An 18,779-nucleotide genomic window follows, 5' to 3' on the forward strand; every position below is an offset into this window, starting at 1 on the left:
TGGCTCTTTTTGTTCTCTTTTGACATTCTTTTGCCTATGTGTACCCATCTGCCAATAAAAATCACCAAATCCTCAGTCACCTGTATCCACCTATCACTTGCCAGTTTTTGTCCTATCTCAAGCTCAACCTCTTTTCCAGCTTTCTCTTGCCTACAAATATCAGTCTGAAGAAGCTTCTTGACCCAAAACATTGCTTATCATTGTCCTCCAGAGATGCTACCTGATCCAGCACTTTCAGTTCTACACTAGATTCCAGCACCTGCTGTTCCTTGTTTCTACATAGCCGATACCTTTAAGTTAGAAGCCTGATGCATCAGGTTCACTGCAGAGAACGTAAATCTATTGAATTATGCATCTGACCCTTATATGAACATTTCATTTTAACCTCTACACTACTGCCCCCTGAGTGGTCTGCCAATCTTTGATTCCAATCACCTTGGACTAATTTGCTTTGCAACTTACTTCAATTAACTCTCATCTGGTCGAGTATTTCGTCTTTGATTTTTCAAAAAAAATTCCTCTCCGCCCAATTTTTATTAGGATCATTGAAGTTCCCCACTATCGCAACTCATTTTACTCAATCTTCCTTATGTTTTAAAGAATAAGGGAACAATAGAACTGAGCTGCAACAATAAGTTACCTTATCCCTCGATCATGTGTTAATCAGTGTAAAATGTTGAGATTATACACAGTACAAATCACTTACTCCTTGCAAGCACAGCTCATTTTCAAGCAGGGGCTCCCTCCCATACAGAGACAGGTACATGGATAGGACAGGTTTGGAAGGATATGGGCCAAATGCAGGCAGGTGGGACTAGTGTAGATGGGACATGTTGGTTGGTGTACGCAAGTTGGGCAAAAGGGCCCATTTCCATGCTGTCTGACTCAAATGAGAAGAGTTTGATTTGCTTTAGCACTTACCACTTCATCGAAATTCTTTGCAATCTTAATGTCTTCTTCCTCAATGAGCTGAGCTTCCCGCTCACGAGCTTCCAAGTCTGTAATTGAATCATAATACTGCATGTAATGTTCTGTATAATAAAAACCGATGAGTTCCAACGCGGGGGAGAAAGATCAACTATGGCACATCTTCTCTGATGCTGGGTTTCAAAAGGGATAACTTTTATTTGCGCACGGTCACAGAAAAGTTTATGCTCAGAGGCAAAGGATGTTCATAGTCTTAAGCAAAATGTTTTTTTTAAATATTGTGTCCAGGTGAAAGTGAGCCAAGGTGACTGCACCTTAATCAGAAGAGCACCCAGCACTCTAAAAGCCAATGCCCTGTCTGAAATCATGAACTGCATCGCCTTTGATAAGAGTTGCAACCAATATTTCCCAATGGGATTGAATGAGATGAAGATTGAGGTTTGTGGTATCAACAAGCGGAGTCAAGATGTCAAAAATGATTTTTCTTTGCATTTGCACTGGCAACAGCCAAGCAAATTTTTCATCGACCATTCCTAGTCAGGTTTCAGACATTGCGAGCAGCTCTGGCTGCAAATCAGTTCCAGTGATTCCCCAGTGTCACAGTCTAAAAGAAAGTGCAAAGTACCTCAAACAATCAGCCCATCCACACAGGAATCCAAATGTCTTAATATACATATATAACAAGTTTTATAGTTTAGTTTAGTTTCATGAAACAGCACGGAAACAGGGCCCTCGTCCCACCGTGTCCGCATCGACCAGCAATCCCCACATTAACACTATCCTACACACACTAGAGACAATTTACATATGCACCAAGCCAAACCTACATACCTGAACGTCTTTGGAGTGTGGGAGGAAATCGAAGATCTCAGAGAAAACCCACGTGGTCAGGGGGAGAATGTACAAACTCCGTACAGACAGCACCCGTAGTCGGGATCGAACCCGGTCTCTGGTGCTGCAAGCACTACAAGGCAGCAACTCTACCGTTGCGCCATGTGGTGAAATGGCCATTGTAGGAAAAAGACAAGTGGAAATTGTACTGAATCTTAGCCAATATCAACATTCAGAAGAATATGAAAGAAGGCAATGTGGCATGTCATCTAAGGGCAGCACAGTGGTGCAATGGTAGAGTTGCTGCCTTACAGCGCCAGAGACCTGGGTTCGATCCTGACTTCGGGTGCTCTCTGTACACAGCTTGTACTTTCTCCTTGTGACTTCATGTGTTTTCTCCAAGACTTCCTTCACTTTATGCAGCTAATACAATTAAATGTTATGCTCCAAGGCAGATAGTTAAAGTAGTTCTGTCTTTGCACTGTCCTATCAAAGGCTTCAAGATTAGGCTTTCATTGTGCCACAGAAAAACTTCAAGGCACATTGCAATCCTTTCAATAACGCTGAATCCATTCTAGAGTTATCCGTGGATCCAACATCATGCAATCCCCCCCAGGGATGCCCCAACATTTTGCAAGCTCAATCCTTTGGTGCCTTATTTGTGGCAAGGGGTAAAATCTCTATTTTCTTCAATTGCTGATAATGCTTGTCAGTATCGCACATACCAAGCTTTACTTTCCTTCTTTTGCTGTCGAGTTTTCGATCTTTTTCTGCTGCTCGCTTTTTGGCTTTTCTAATTTGGTCATAGGCTGCCTTGAGGTGAAAGAAAAATGAAGTTAGTATACTTATCAATGTTTCTACATGTGAAATACAAGCTGAAGTGATTTAACTGACATAACCTGCAATTGGCATGCACAATGCACATTCTTTGTTGCCAGCATCTAACAATACAAAGGGCAATTTCTGTATACCTCTCAAAAACTCCTGAATGAAATTTTCTTTATGGTCCCCAAGAACTGCCAGCAGTGGTCCCGAACAGACTCCCATTCGCTTGCCTTCCAAAAGAACAGTATAGGCTGAAAGCCACACGGGTGAGATAGGCAGAGAAAATAGCACTTATAATTTTGCATCTAGGTACCAGAGGTGTTCTCTCACTATAAATAAACAACAAAATATAGTAGAATGTCCTCTTACTGTTTTTTTGAGATGCAAGTTAAGAATCAATAGCAATACCTGTGCATTTTATTAGGAGCTCTGTTCGAGTGGAGGCATTTAGGGGAAAATAAATGATCATTCAAGGGATTAAGAGGAAAATAGATCCATAACATAAACCAAAATAGTTTGCCAGTCGAAAGTTTGGGGGCTGAAGTCTTTTTTTTTTTTTAAATTTATGGGATGAAGGCATTGCTGGCAAAATCAACATTTAATCCCCACTTTGTGGCCCATGAAATCAATGCAGCAAACTGCTGCAGCACTTATTCCCCGAGTGCTGTTGAGTCGGAAATTCAAAAAATTAGAATGCATTTAGGAATTGTGATATATTTCCCAGTCAGAGGGTGTGTAATTTGGAAGAGAACTCACAGCTGGTAATTTTCCCCAGCATCTGCTATTCTTTCACTACCCAACATGTAGAAGGACATTCATCAAAACTCCTGAGATTAGCTGCAGAACATCTTGTGAATGGTGCACAGTGTGGAGGTGGTGGTGGAAGGCATGAATGTTTATGGATTAAAGACTGCATTCACAATGCCTGGTAGACAGGTGGTTAAATGTAAATCTTCCGCTCCTGCGTGTCATTGAACTTTGTTTCATTGACAGCACATTGCTAAGCAGATGAAAAAGGAACCATGCTTGTATTAGAGCAAACCTGGAACATTTTCCAGTAAGGTTTCATTTATGTGGCATCTGAGGGAACATCAGAAAATAAAGGATACCTTTTCCAGCTTCAGGAATCAGTTTCAATTGAGAGTGTGAGATAGTCATTCTGAATGGACTATCTTAAATGCACATATAGTTAGTGAAACTAATCAAACACCCTTCCATTGGGCAACTTAAAAGTTACATTTCCCATCTGAATCGCCTGAGACTTGAAGAACCGCCCTGCAAGCTCCAGCTTCAACCCTTGCGGTGAGCATTAATTGATGCTCGTTTGTAGATTTTTCCCATTGTGCAATTCAACCAACCATGATCTTCACATGCTGCTTTTAGAAGAAATCAGGTACACAAGTAGTCCAGAGAATGTTTTGTATAATGGTCCTTTCTCTCCAGAATGCCAATTGCAATCTTTCCATTCCCATCTTCTGCTATGGATGAAACCAGCTAATTTGGCACTGGCCAAGGAATGAACCCGAAATCTGGCCTGCCCAGTTCAGCATTGTAAGAGATAGCGCTTTTACTCACCATGAAGCCGGGGAACAAATATCTAAACTATTCTATACTACACGATAACTAGTATTTTGTCAGGCTGTTTCCATTCTATTGTTTGAATCTCATGACAAGAATCCCTTTCCTTCAACAGGAGCAGGTAATCCCACAATATATTACAATTGGACTCATTATGTGGAAGTGGACACTGTTTTAGGAAGAAATATAACTGAAAAGAATGAAAGTGATCTTCTGTGGAAAGTTTCAACAAGATTTATTCTGATGCCAACCTGCAACTAATCAGCTGGTGAAAACATTTAAGCCTTTACACTAGGAATGAACTGGCAATCATTTGTAAACATCCTTGTAACCAATGTCTGGTGTAAATTATAGTCCATTTTATTGATGAATTGTGGTTCATGCAATGTTGAAAGCTGCAGTGTAATGACAGAGAAGCTCATGAAAAACTAAATATCAACACTAATAGATGCCGAAATCATCTGCCTCAACACCAGAATGAAAATAAAATCCAAATTGGAAATCTCTCTCAAAGACCACCAGATGTTAATGTGCCAAAGAAAAATGAGACACTCTGGCACAGTAGAAAACAGTTTGAGGATGGAATAAGGAATGGTAGGGAATTATTTACTATGAACCGAACAAATCTCAAGCTCACATGGGATTCATGGAATACTGTAGAGGGAGTTTTATACCAACCAATACTGACCTGGTTGACAATACCTCATGTATAAATACAGAGAAAATATTAATTTGCATCCATGCAATGCTGCACCAGGACTGGAACTGCTTGTTGGAACAAGATATAATGAATTTTATGTTACATCCAATCCATGTTGTTTCTGGAATGTATAACGGCATCAAAACTAGGCAAAATCCTCAATACTAATAACTGTAATTTTCACAACAGAATTGACATAAAAACTGCTGCAGCTATACACAATTGCTGGAGATGTTCACAGTCATGGATGGGAGAAATAGTAACTATTGATCGATGGGTTGCTTCTTTCAAAAAAGGGTGCTGTGAATGTACAAACTATGTAAATGCCATCTTTGAAACTTGCATTCAAGAGAGAGCTAGATAGAGCTCTTAAGGATAGCGGAGTCAGGGGGTATGGGGAGAAGGCAGGAACGAGGTACTGATTGAGAATGATCAGCCATGATCACATTGAATGGTGGTGCTGGCTCGAAGGGCCGAATGGCCTACTCCTGCACCTATTGTCTATTGTCTAAGCCACAAATACATCGTGGTGGTATCAGCAAGCAAGTATGTGTTAGCTACAGCTCAGTTTATAGAACTTGTGACTTGAATCAAAAGCTATGGTTAAGTTCTAATATGGAGACCCCAGTACAAAAATCCTGGCTAAAACCCCTGTGCTATACTGAGGGAATACTGTAATGGCAAACGGCCATTTTCGGGATGAGTTGTTTGGTCGAATCTTCTTTACCAGAGTACCAAGAAAGATCACGAGGCGTCATTTCAAAAAATAGACCAGCAGACTTATTGAGTTCTTTAACCAATGGATATCCATTAATCAACATCACTAAAATCTAAATAGATCATTTTGTCAGTACTGAGGGAGCTTGCTAAGCAGGATTTTATTACTATATTTCCTGTATTACAGCAGAGACTTCATTGGCAATAAAACAGCATGCGATGTTGAGACCGTGAAAATGACTATACAAATCCAAGGCTTAATGTTTTTCTTTCAGAATCTTACCTTTGCTGCTGCATTTGTGAGAACTTCCAGAGCCTGTGATAACTGATGGAACAATTCCACTGCAAATTAAAACAAAATAATAATGAATAGAAGGAAAGGAAGGTTTCATAGATGTACAGAAGGCTGAATCCAGGAACAATTTTAATTTCCAAGATTCGAGGTGAGAGGGGAAAGATTTAATGGGAACCCGAGGAGCAACTTTTTCACACAGATGGTGGTGAATATATGGAACGAGTGCCAGAGGAAATAGTTGAGGCAGGTACTTTAACAGGTACATGGATAGGAAAGGTTTGTGGGCCAAATGTGGGCAGGTTGGACGAGTGTAGATGCGGCATCTGGTTGGCATGTGTAAGTTGGGCCGAAGGGCAATTTTCGTGCTGTATGACTCTATGACTCCATGAACTTACAACATTTCATAGAATGTCAAGGGGAAAAAATTCAAACAAGGAGTAAAAATGAACACGTGAATCAGGAGCACTCAGCTTTTACAATACAGCCATACTATAAAAATCAACAAGACACACAACTACATAAAAGTTAACATAAACATCCACCACAGCGGATTCCCCACATTCCTCACTGTGATGGAAGGCAATAAAGTCTAATCTACTTCCTCTTTATTCTCCTGCGATCGGGGCAGTCGAAGCCCCCGCGATCGGGGCGGTCGAAGCCCCCGCGATCGGGGCGGTTGAAGCTCCTGTGGCTTGGAAGTCGGTCCCTAACCAGGGACCGCAAGCTCCACGATGTTAAAGTCAGCAGGCTTCCGTGGTTGGAGCTTCCGAGGTCGATCCCCGACAGGGACCACCAGCTCCACGATGTTGGGCCGCAGTGCAGACGGAGATACGATACGGAAATTTATTTATTTATTTATTTTAAATTGCATCTTCATCGAGGTAAGAGATTTTTTTTTAAATCCCCCGCCCCCCACATAAAACAAGCTAAAGAACACTAAAAATGTATTCAACACATACTATAAAAATAACAAAGGAGGAACGGATGAGAAAGACTGTTGGCGAGGCAGCCATTGCGGGCGTCGTCAAAATATTGCTGATCAGACAGTAACTTCAACTGCCCAGTTCTGTCGGACCATGATTAACTGTCGCCCCACTGCTTCTGAAGAATCTATTGAAATATTCTGTTTCACTGCCCTTTGAGAAAGAGAATTTCAAAGACTCATGAGCTTCAAGACAAAAGGTGCTTCAGCTGATTTAAATGAGTATCCTATATTTTTAAAGAACTAGCCCTGGTTCTAGATTCTCCCACAAGGAATCATCCTCTCCAAAATCGTTCTGCAAATAATCATTAAGATTTTACATTTCAATCAATCATCTCTTCTGAATTCCTGTAATACAAGACTAGCATGTGCAAAGTTTCATCATGGGATGATGAGTCATGCAGCAAAGAAACAGACTCTTTGGTCCATTATGTCCATGCCAGCAATCAAGGCCAATCCAATTTCCATCACACAGCCCCATAACCATATTTGCCAATGCATTTCGAGAGCTCATCTCAATATTTCTTAAACCTTTTCTGAACTGCATCCAATGCATGGAAATCCTTCCTTGCTGCACATGATACTCCTAATATAGTCACATCAATGCAATTTTCAATGGAAGCATTATCTTCCTTCATTTGTATTCATTGGAATTGAGGGACAAAGCACTTCTAACTGAATCAATTTGCAAAACAGGCTGTATGACGTTCTCCGTACGGAACGCAGATGCTACATCACAATGATAGGATACAAATTGGACACTAGACATTAAAGCAAATGGGAACAGTGCCTTAATTTCAAACACAATCCATCTATTGAGCACAAATCCACAGTCAGCAAATTGTGAAACTGTACTCATTAAATCTAGCAATTTGCGGTCTAGTATCAACAAAAAATAATCAAACCTGCGGGAATTGGGCTGTCAGAAACCTATTTGGTTCAAGAAAAGGAATCTAATATCCCTATATATCCCACATGACTCAGGCAGTTGGCTTCCAATGAATCCCAAGGTAACCTAAAATCCAGTTAAAGTTATACAGCATGGATTGGGGCCACTTCACCCAACTCATACCAAACAAGATGCCCCTTCCAAGCTAGTCCCATTTGCCTGCATTTGGCATGTACACCTCTCAAACTTTCTTATCCATGCACCTGTCTAAATGTATTTTAAATGGTGTTACTGTACCTGGTTCAACTACTTCCTCTGGCAGCTCGTTCCACACACCTACAACCCCCTGTAAAAATGTTGCCCCTCGGGTTCCTATTAAATCTGTTCCCTCTCACCTTCAACCTATGCCCTTGAGGTCTTGATTCCCCTACCCTGGGGATAAAGACTCCATGCATCACCCTATCTATTCCCCTCATGGTTTTATGCATCTCTATCATATCACCCCTCAGCCTCCTGTGCTCCAAGGAATGAAGTCCCTGTCTGTACAACCCAATAGCTCAGACTGGCAAAATCATGTAAATCTCTACACTCTTTCCAGCTTAATGACTGCTTTGCTACCAAAGGGCGACCAGAACTGAACATAATACTCCAAGTGCAGCCTCACTAATGTCTTGTACAATTGTAACTCTAAACTCAGTTCCCAGACTGATGATGGCCAGCTTGCCAGAAGCGTCTTTCACCTCCCTATTTGCCTATGATGCCACTTTCAAGGAACTATGTACTTATACTAGAGACAGTGCATTCAGAAAGTATTCAGACCCCTTCACTTTTTCCACATTTTGGTATGTTACAGCCTTATTTTAAAATGGATTAAATTCTTTTTTTTTAATCATCAATCTACACACCATACCCCAGAATGAAGAAGCAAAAACAGGTGTTTAGAAATTTTCGCAAATTAAAAATAACTAAAATATCACATTTACTTAAGTATTCAGACCGTTTGCTATGCCACTCAAAATTGAGCTTATGTTCATCCTGTTTCCATTGATTATCCTTGAGATGTTTCTACAACTTGATTGGGGTCCACCAGTGGTAAATTAAATTGATTCGGCATGATTTGGAAAGGCACACACCTGTCTATTAAAGGTCCCACAGTTGACAGTACAAGTCAGAGCACAAACCAAGCCATGAAGACGAAGGAATTGTCCGTAGACCTCCGAGACAGGATTGTGTCGAGACACAGATCTGGGGAAGGGTATAAAACAATTTCTGCAGTATTGCAGGTCCCGAAGAGCACAGTGGCCTCCATCATTCTTAAATGGAAGAACTTTGGAACCACCAGGACTCTTCATAGGGCTGGCCGCCCGGCCAAACTAAGAAGGGCCTTGGTCAGGCAGATGACCAAGAACCCGATGGTCACTCTGACAGAGCTCCAGAGTTCCTCTGTGGAGATGGGAGAAACTTCCAGAAGGATAACTATATCTGCAGCACTCCACCAATCAGGCCATTATGGTAGAGTGGCCAGACGGAAGCCACTCCTCAGTAAAAAGGAAAATGACAGCCCACTTGGAGTTTGCCAAAAGGCACTTAGAGGACTCTCAGACCATGAGAAACAAGATTCAGACCATGAGAAACAAGATTGAACTCTTTGGCCTGAATGCCAAGTGGCTGCGCTCATCACCTGGCCAATACCATTCCTACAGTGAAGCATGGTGGTGGCAGCATCATGCTGTGGGGATATTTTTCAGCGGAAGGAACTGGGAGACTAGTCAGGATAGAGGGAAAGATGAACAGAGCAAAGTACAGAGAGATCCTTGATGAAAACCTGCTCCAGAACGTTCTGGATCTCAGACTGGGGCAGAGGTTCACCTTCTAACAGGACAACGACCCTAAGCACATAGCCACGACGACGCAGGAGTGGCTTCGTGACAAGTCTGTGAATGTCCTTGAGTGGTCCAGCCACTCGAACATCTCTGGAGGGACCTGAAAATAGCTGTGCATCGACACTCCCCATCCAACCTGACAGAGCTTGAGAGGATCTGCAGAGAAGAATGCGAGAAATTACCCAAATACAGGTGTGCCAAGCTTGTAGCATCATACCCAAGAAGACTTGAGGCTGTAATCGCTGCCAAAGGTGTCTCAACAAAGTACTGAGTAAAGTGTCTGAATACATGTAAATGTGATATTTCAGTTATTTCTTTTTAATTACTTTGCAAAAATTTCTAAACACCTGTTTAGTGTCGAGTAATAGCAGACCCTGTGGATGCTCATACAGTCTGGTTCACCCAGACAGAAATCATCAGTGAGATAATAGAGCTCGAGACAGAAGCTGAAGAAATTGACTTCCCAATGTTGAATTGGAAGAAAATAGGATTCATTTAGGATTGTGAAACTAGTAAGCTGACAACACACAGATGTTGAAGGGGTCAAGGGAGGTCATGGGAAGTGGAATCCACATCTTCACAAGAAATAATAGTTGTTATACTTTAAGCCCATTTGTAATTCTGTCAGCTAGTGGCAGAGCAATAAAGTTACCAGACCAGTATCCCATAAGTCTGCATCAAAAAAAAGAGAAAACGGGTATTCAAAATATCATCATGATAACAGTGGAATTTGATTTTGGTTAATAATCAGGTGTAGAAAATAACTACCAGATTGCTGTAAAGACATTTCTAATTCATTTATGCCTTTCATGGGAGGGAGCCTGCTATCCTTGCCCTTGCTGACCTATATCCAAACCTACAATAATTTAGTTTACTCTTAACCACCTTCTGAGACAGCTGAGCAAGTTACTCAACCATATCGCAACCACTACAGCTGGTCTGCAGTGGTTCACCACCACATTCTCACTGGCACCAAAGGCTGGTTTTGCCAGCAATGCCTACAGCTGAGAAATGAATAAATAAATTAATTGAAAATGGTATTGTCCCAAATACATCCTTGACTGAATAATACAATCAGCCCTGTGATGCACTTCGTCCTTGGAAGAAAACAAATTTCCACAGTCCCCAATCCTAAATATCCCAAACAGATGTTTAACCTACTGTCACATCTTAATAACACAGATAGAAGACCTCCTCTGCACAATGTTGAAAAACTCACGAACACTATGGAATTTTTTTGAATCACAAGCCTACAGTTGCCCTAAAAACTTCCATTGCTTTCCAAAGTAGATATCTAATTCTTGTTCATGCAGTTAATCGAGGCAGCATGGTCTGTTCCACATAACCACTAATCTGTGAGGGTAAAGGAATTCCAATTTTGCTTGAGGCTTGTTAATTTTGAACTTTATCCTCTAGTTTTGTCTTCACAATCCAAACTAAACAACTTTCCTGTGTCTACAACATCTCTGCTCTCAGCCTTTTAAATACCTGGATCAAGTCTCCCTTTCAATCATCTTTCCTCCAAAGAAAACAAAAATTGAATGTTGTACATCTCTCCTCCCAACCCTTGAATTCCACAATTAACATTACAGCACTCGCCTGAAACTTTGCCAATTTATTTTAAGGGCAGGATGTCCAATAATCCACAGTGACAACCCAGAATTTGCTGGTAAATGCTAATAGTTGTGCACGGAACAGCAAAGTACGATTAAGTTTCAGGATTCCCGTGCAAATGCAAACATACCGATACACAGGTCAAATGTAGTCAGCTATTTCCTTGTATTGTCAGCAGTGGAGCAGTTTGCTGGACAGTCTACTCTCAGCTCCTAGGGCTGGTTAGATATGGCACAGCATCTATGAGCCCAATCATTTGGATAGAATCTGTGAGTCTGTAGGGAAGAATAGGCCAAGCTTCTTTCTTTAAAACCATTTGTGGTTTAATATATTTAATTATTTAAGTGGGTTATGTTTTTGGTTAATTTAAGAACATTTTAATAACTTGCAGCTGGGACAAGGTTGAACCATCGGGCATTTTACTTACACAAAGAACTGCACATGCTGGAATCTTGAGCAAAACACAAAGTGTTGGAGTAACTCAGTGGAACAGGCAACATCTGTGGAGGGAATGGATAGGCGACATTGCGGGTCAGGAGCCACCCCTCCCCAGGTACTTTCTCCTGCAACCGCAGGAGATGCAACACCTCCCCCCTCAATTCCATCCAAGGACCCAAACAGTCTTTCCAGGTGAGGCAGAGGTTCACCTGCACCTCCACTAACCTCATCTACTGTATCCACTAACCTCATCACCTGTTCCAGGTGTCAACTTCTCTACATCGGCGAGACCAAGCGCGGCGATCGTTTCGCTGAACATCTCCGCTCAGTCCGTCTTAACCAACCTGATCTCAGCACTTCAACTCCCCCTCCCATTCCCAATCTGACCTTTCTGTCCTGGGCCTCCTCCATTGTCAGAGTGAGGCCCAGCGCAAATTGGAGGAACAGCACCTCATATTTCGCTTGGGTAATTTACACTCCAGCGGTATGAACATTGACTTCTCTAACTTCAGATAGTCCCTGCTTTCCTTCTCTATCCCCTCCCTCTTCCCGGTTCTCCCACTAGTCTTCCTGTCTCCGAATACATCCTATCTTTGTCCTGTCCCCTCCCCTGACATCAGTCTGAAGAATGGTCTCGAAAACGTCACCCATTCCTTCTCTCCAGAGATGCTGCCTGACCCGCTGAGTTACTCCAGCATTTTGTGTCCACCTTCGATTTAAACCAGCATCTGCAGTTTTTTTCCCTACACTTCTTCAGCCTTTACCTGGTTCTCTCTACCTCAGTCAAAATCCTCTTGAAATAACACTAGTGGGTTTAAGTCCCGCTTTGGAGACTTTATCGTATAATGGACGCCTTTATCGTATAATCCACGCCTTCATCACCTCCCGTCTGGACTACTGCAACAGCCTCCTCTATGGCGCACCCTCAAAAATCATCAGTAAACTTCAATACATTCAAAACTCCGCTGCCCGTCTACGTCCTTTACAAACTCCACTGGCTCCCCATCCCCCAGAGAATCCAGTACAAAACCCTCCTCATGACCTACAAAGCCCTCCATAACCTGGCCCCATCCTACCTGACTGACCTCCTCCACAGGCACACTCCCACCTGCACCCTCCGCTCTGCTGCTGCCAATCTCCTATCCCCCCCCCCATCCGGACCAAACTCAGATCCTGGGGGGACAGGGCTTTCTCCATCGCTACTCCCACCCTATGGAACTCACTACCCCAAACCGTCAGAGACTCCTCCTCACTCACCACATTCAAAACATCACTGAAGTCTCACCTGTTCAGTACTGCCTTCAACCACTGAAGGTCACCTCACCTTCTGTCTCCTTTCTCTGTTCGTTTACTTATTTATCTATTTATTCACTTCCCTATGTTCTTTAAATCCCTGTAAAGCGTCTTTGAGTGTATGAAAAGCGCTATATAAATGTAATGCATTATTATTATTATTATTATTATTATTAAAGAGCAAGGTAAAAAGAGCAATATTTTGAGGATGCCATCTTCTAACAACAGATGAAACAAAGGGTGCCCTTTACAGTAGATCTTCGAATGAACTTTTTTTTTTGCTTCAGCTGATGCCAATGTTACCAGATATTCCAGATTCCACCATCTGCAGTTCCTTGTGACTCCATAAATATATATACTAATTCTTCAACTTGCTATTGTGCAAAGTCTTTGCCAAATTAACTGGACAATATAATAATGATTGCAGCCACATTGTCTGTGGAGTTATTTGCCATGTTGTGGTAAAAGGTGAGATATTAAAGTTATGCAAGGATAGATTTATCAATTGCATAAATTATTTTAATTTGACATGCTGGACGAGTCAGTTCCAACAAAAATAATAGCCTGAAAGTATACATTTTCAAAAATGTAAATATAAAGTAGCTTTCTCTGGGCCAGAATTCTCTCTTTGCAACAGGTCTCCCTCCCATGGTTGCTACTTATCTGCATGTCAGATACAAATTGCTTTTCATAGATTTGCTGATGACAACTTACTGGTTGAAGATGATCTACATTGGCAAGGATTTGCATCCATTGATGGAGAGAAGGGACAGGCCAAAACAAGTTTCCCCTCAAATCTTTGACTGCCAGCTAAGTCAAGCGCCTTTTGAAAAACACTGAATGTTTTTTTAATACTTATTACAAGCAAAAACTATGGAAAAATAAACAACTACAATTATTAATTAAAAACAACAAAAACTTTTTTTTTAATTTAAGAAACCCAAAACAACATTCAACTAATTGAAAAATGTCACTAAGCACGCAAGAAAAATAGGAGCAGAATTAGGCCATACAATCCTCAAATTTGCTTCATCATTTAATGATGAAGTCCCATCTCCAAGTTTTGTGAATCTTCCTTACATAAAGAGACCAAAATTAAACAGTACTTCTTGTAGTCTCTTCTGAGCTTTGCATCGTTGTGGGAAGACTTACTTTTACACTTCATGTCCTTGCAGTAAAACCCATTATTCAATTTGGTCTCCTAATTATTTTATTTGCCTATACAGTAAATCTTTGTGAAATATGAAGTTTGCGTGAAGAAAACCCAGATATCTTTGAGCACGAGCATTCATTACTCTCCCAACATAACATAAGATTCTGCTTTTTCCACAAGAGTAGAAATTCTTACATACGCCTTTATTTTACATCAGGTACTGATTTTATTTTTGTCCGCTCAGTGTCCACAGTCCATTATAAACTTGGAGCAGAATGTCCTTGGAGCAACATACGGTGCCACCTATTGCTTCCTCAGCAACAAACTTGGATACTTTAGACTTGGTCCCTTTACCTAAATCATTAACAGACTGCAAATGCCTCGGGTCCCAGCACTGATCCTTGCAGAACCTCACAAATTACAGTTTTCAATTTGAAGGTGGACCATGTATACTGTATATTCCCATTCTAGGAGATTTTATGTTGTGCAGTGAATATTTATGCCACACCTTATCAAATGCCTTTTGCAAATCTACACCTGCTGGTTTTATCACCCCTGCTTATCTCTACATGTTTCACAATAACCCTTTTTTCCCCCTTTATCCACGCAGGTGCAAGGAATGGAATGCAATCGGTGGCACTTCTCTAAGTTGGATGAAGAAGTTGTGGAATCATTTGCTGATAAATTTAACTTTACCCACTCATCTGCTAAATGTCCAACATCAAAAATAGTAACTCAATTCAAACCAATAATTCCGTCATTTTTCAGAACCGTCTTCTGCATGTACGTCACCCAAACATTCAAGTTCCGTTAATGGTTTACAAATATATAATTTCTCTCTTTCATTTCTAAAATATGGTCAACATATAAACGATCCACTCTTAGCACCATCCCATTCTCTCCTATCAGCTAACTTCTCAAGGATCCTCTAAAGTTGCTAATTGAGTAAAGGGCCATCTTATTAGATACTCATCAATCCAGTATCTAGAGCAAATTATAGTCTGTTCTGCTCTGGAAATTAACAAGGTTGATCTCTAGTAAACTACATTATTCAACAGATTTAAAGATATTTATCCAAATTAGTAATAAATTAGGGACTACCCAAATTTCTCCATTAGCTAACCTGCTTTGGGATTGTCTGGGTTCTTGTCAGGGTGGCATTTCAAAGCCTTCTGTCTGTATGCTTTCTTTATCTGTGAAGAAAGAAAAAAAAAAAACATATCACCAAATAAGGAACAAAATCCACCAGTTGTACTAATTTCCAACTGTAAATTTGGGAAATAATTTGGGAAACATCAGCCTTCTAATGCCGGACACCACACGTCATCTTTTTCTCTCAAAACGAGAAACAATGGTATGATTTGCCTTGAAACAGGCAGATATTTTGAATAATTTTGTACAACCCCATTATGTGAGCAAAGATAACATAAAATGGTTCTACTTCCTCAGAAGTTTGAAGAAATTCAGCTAGTCACCAAATACTCTATGGAACTTCTACAGGCACATAATGACTGACTGTATCCTCGCCTGGTTTGGTAACTCGAATGCCCAAAGAATGAAGGAGGTTACAGAAAGCGGTGGACATTGTCCTGGTCATAAAGGGTATTGACCTCCCCACCATCAAAGGGATCTACAAGAAGTACTGGGTCAAGAAGACAGGTAATATCATCAAAGACCCACACCACCCTAATCATGTTCCCATCTCACCGGTAACACGAGAAAAGAGTACAGGAACTTGAGAACCGTTACCTCCAGATTCAAAAACAGCTCGTTCCCATTAGTCATCAGGCTCTTGAACCATGCTGCACAACTCTAACCACAGCTGAACCACAACACCAAATTACTTTGGACTTTGTACAGACTGTACAACGTACTTCAGTTTGCACTATTAGGGTCTGGATATCTAGTACAACCGATAATTTATATTATTATTGTTTATTTTATATTTATTTGATATGTTGCATTAATGTGCCTGTAATGCTGCAGCAAGTAAGAATTTATTGTTCTGTTCCCAGTGCATAATTGAACAGTCTCGACAATTCAGGTGGACCTGTATGCTGTATTGTGACATCAGAGGTGTGCAACTAAACGAGTTTTGAGATGGGCAGGGTGCAGGGAATGCTACCGTTTGCCTCAATTAAGAAAATTATAATTGTTCAGTGAATCATAGAAACATAGAAAATAGGTGCAGGAGGAGGCCATTTGGCCCTTCGAGCCAGCACCGCTATTCATTGTGATCATGGCTGATCATCCACAATCAGTAACCTGTGCCCAACTTCTCCCCATATCCCTTGATTCCACTAGCCCCCAGAGCTCTATCTGGGCCTGTCCCACTTAAGCGATTTTAAGGCGATTGTCGGCGACTAGGCTGTCGCCGCACGTTCACCAGGGTGTCGCGGGCATGATCGTGAGGAGTCTTCCAAAGATCGTAGTGAATCGTAGTGGATCTCGGCGCGTCGCCGAGAAATCAAACGGCTTGAAATCACTCGGCGACAGCTGGCTTGTCGCCAGGCATCGTAGCTTATTGCAGTCGCTGTCGCATGCTGTCCCCAGGTTTGATAGGTTCTCTTAAGATGCATTCAGAAGCACATAATATTAAAATAAGTAAAGTAATTTCAAAATACCATAAAATGCTTGTGTTTAATCAATTTATTTACCGTCAGGACATTTGACAGGTAGATTGGAGGCGACAGTTTGACGGTCAGGTAAGCGTGGGAATTTTCGCAATGTTTTTGGCCTCCGCCATTACATGTAAAGTGGGCTCCGAACCCAGATATTCAACCCAGAAACCAGATATGCATCTCCCTTACATTTTCAAAGAATGCCCACACACTTTTCACAAAAATCCACTGAACCACTTTAAAAAAAAATTTTTTTAATACAGCTATTAGTAAACTGCTCAAGTACTTACCGACTTGTCAGTGATATCAGCGAAAATTAGGATGCTGGAGAAGCATTGACAGCGTGGTAATTTTCGTGATGTTTCAGAAGACGTTGTAAACTCGACCTGACTCGGCATTGTCGTGATCATTATCGTCGGGTAAAAGAAAAGTTCGGCGATCTGCTAAGACTTTGACAGTCGCTGTAGTCGCCAAAAAGATCGCCTAAGTGGAACAGGCCCTTAACTCTCTCTTAAATTCAACCAGTGATTTGGCCTCCACTGCCCTCTGTGGCAGAGAATTCCACAAATTCACAACTCTCTGGCTGAAAAAGTTCCTTCTCACCTCAGTTTCAAATGGCCTCCCCTTTATTCTAAGACTGTGGCCCCTGGTTCTGGACTCCCCAATATTGGGAACATTTTTCCTGCATCTAGCTTGTCCGTGTTGGATACTAGGATATTAGCAGACTGGGTTGGTTCTGATGGGAATGTTAAGTGAACAAGGTGTTGAATGTAATGATGAAACATGCTGCCCTGTGTGTGTAACAAATTCTTGCAGAATTCTTTGCCTTAGAAGGTGTGGAAGTCAAAACATTAGGATTACACAAAAAGGAAATAAAAAAGAGCAGGGAAACAAGGCCCCAAAAGACAAGGTCCGAAACAGATTAGCCATTATGATGTTGAATTGAGAGAGTGAATGACTTACTCCTGCTATTTCCTTATATTCTAGATCCAACTTAAACTATGAAGATAGAACCTTAAATCCCGTACCTGACCTTTAAACAGTTCATTGCATTTAATAACATTTACAGCCACTAAATTTTCAGAGGTTGGGGGTCTCGCACTCAGAAAGTTAACAATGATTGTGCCTATTCTATGAAGAAGCACAGATTTACCTAATTAAAATGTGTACTTTCAAAAATTGAAACAGCGAGGTCTGGTTGCAATTGTGGTTTTGCATTAGGAAATCACGGCAATTCAACAACATGGCATGTGCTATTTGTTTATTATCCTTGCTCATTTTGAACCGCAAAGGAACCGTTCACTAAGCTGTGTGGCAGATGGCACAGACTGGTCCCTCACTCTTGAACAAAGAGAGAAAATGACCCTGTTTCACTCTAAAGCCAAAAGTGCAACCAGAGAAGGTGGAAAGCTTTCAATATCCTGTTGTCTACACTGTCAGGCACTAGCCAACCATAGCTAGAAAAACAACAAAATCCAAATTCAAGCCTTATTTTCAAACACACCATTAGGACACATTTCAAAGGTTCTCAATGTTAATCTTCAATCAGGGGTCCAGTGCAGGCTGGAAGAAGGTTGAGGCCACACAGTATATGCTGGGATTATAAATCTCCATGAACTGTTCTTGCATGGCTCCTAGCTGACCCCAAAACAAAATTGCTGGAAGTCTGTCAACATTTCAACACACTTGCCATCTTGCCTTGGGAATGATGTGGGTCCTGTAAATACTTATATGAAATCGTGGAAATAGTAATACATCACAAAGGGCAAAATTTAAAAAATAATTTACAGAAAAAGTATCTATAATTCCAACTAATCTTTGTTCAACAAGGATCTCCTGACATCCTATCAAGATATCCCTTAATTCCTTCATACCTCATGTATTAGGTTCCTCTTAAATGATTATATCCTATTCTGTATTATCAGTAATGTGTTTCTTATTTTAACTGAAGATAGACACAAAAAGCTGGAGTAACTCAGTGGGTCAGGCAGCATCTCTGGAGAAAAGGAATAGGTGACGTCTCGGGTCGAAAC

General features: G+C 41.1%; 1 protein-coding gene across 1 annotated transcript in view; it reads right to left on the minus strand.

Annotated features, from left to right (window-relative positions):
* dnajc17 (DnaJ (Hsp40) homolog, subfamily C, member 17) overlaps positions 1–18,779 on the minus strand; it is a 95,217-nt gene that overhangs the window by 56,214 nt on the left and 20,224 nt on the right. The window contains exons 2-5 of the mRNA XM_078406180.1: positions 15,249–15,318; positions 5,862–5,920; positions 2,484–2,571; positions 922–998 (exon numbers count right to left, since the gene is read on the minus strand). Coding sequence (XP_078262306.1) covers positions 922–998; positions 2,484–2,571; positions 5,862–5,920; positions 15,249–15,318 — 294 coding nt within the window. The remainder of the gene's footprint in view (positions 1–921; positions 999–2,483; positions 2,572–5,861; positions 5,921–15,248; positions 15,319–18,779) is intronic.

The sequence above is a fragment of the Rhinoraja longicauda genome, chromosome 10, assembly GCF_053455715.1.
Source record: "Rhinoraja longicauda isolate Sanriku21f chromosome 10, sRhiLon1.1, whole genome shotgun sequence".
NCBI lineage: Eukaryota > Metazoa > Chordata > Chondrichthyes > Rajiformes > Arhynchobatidae > Rhinoraja > Rhinoraja longicauda.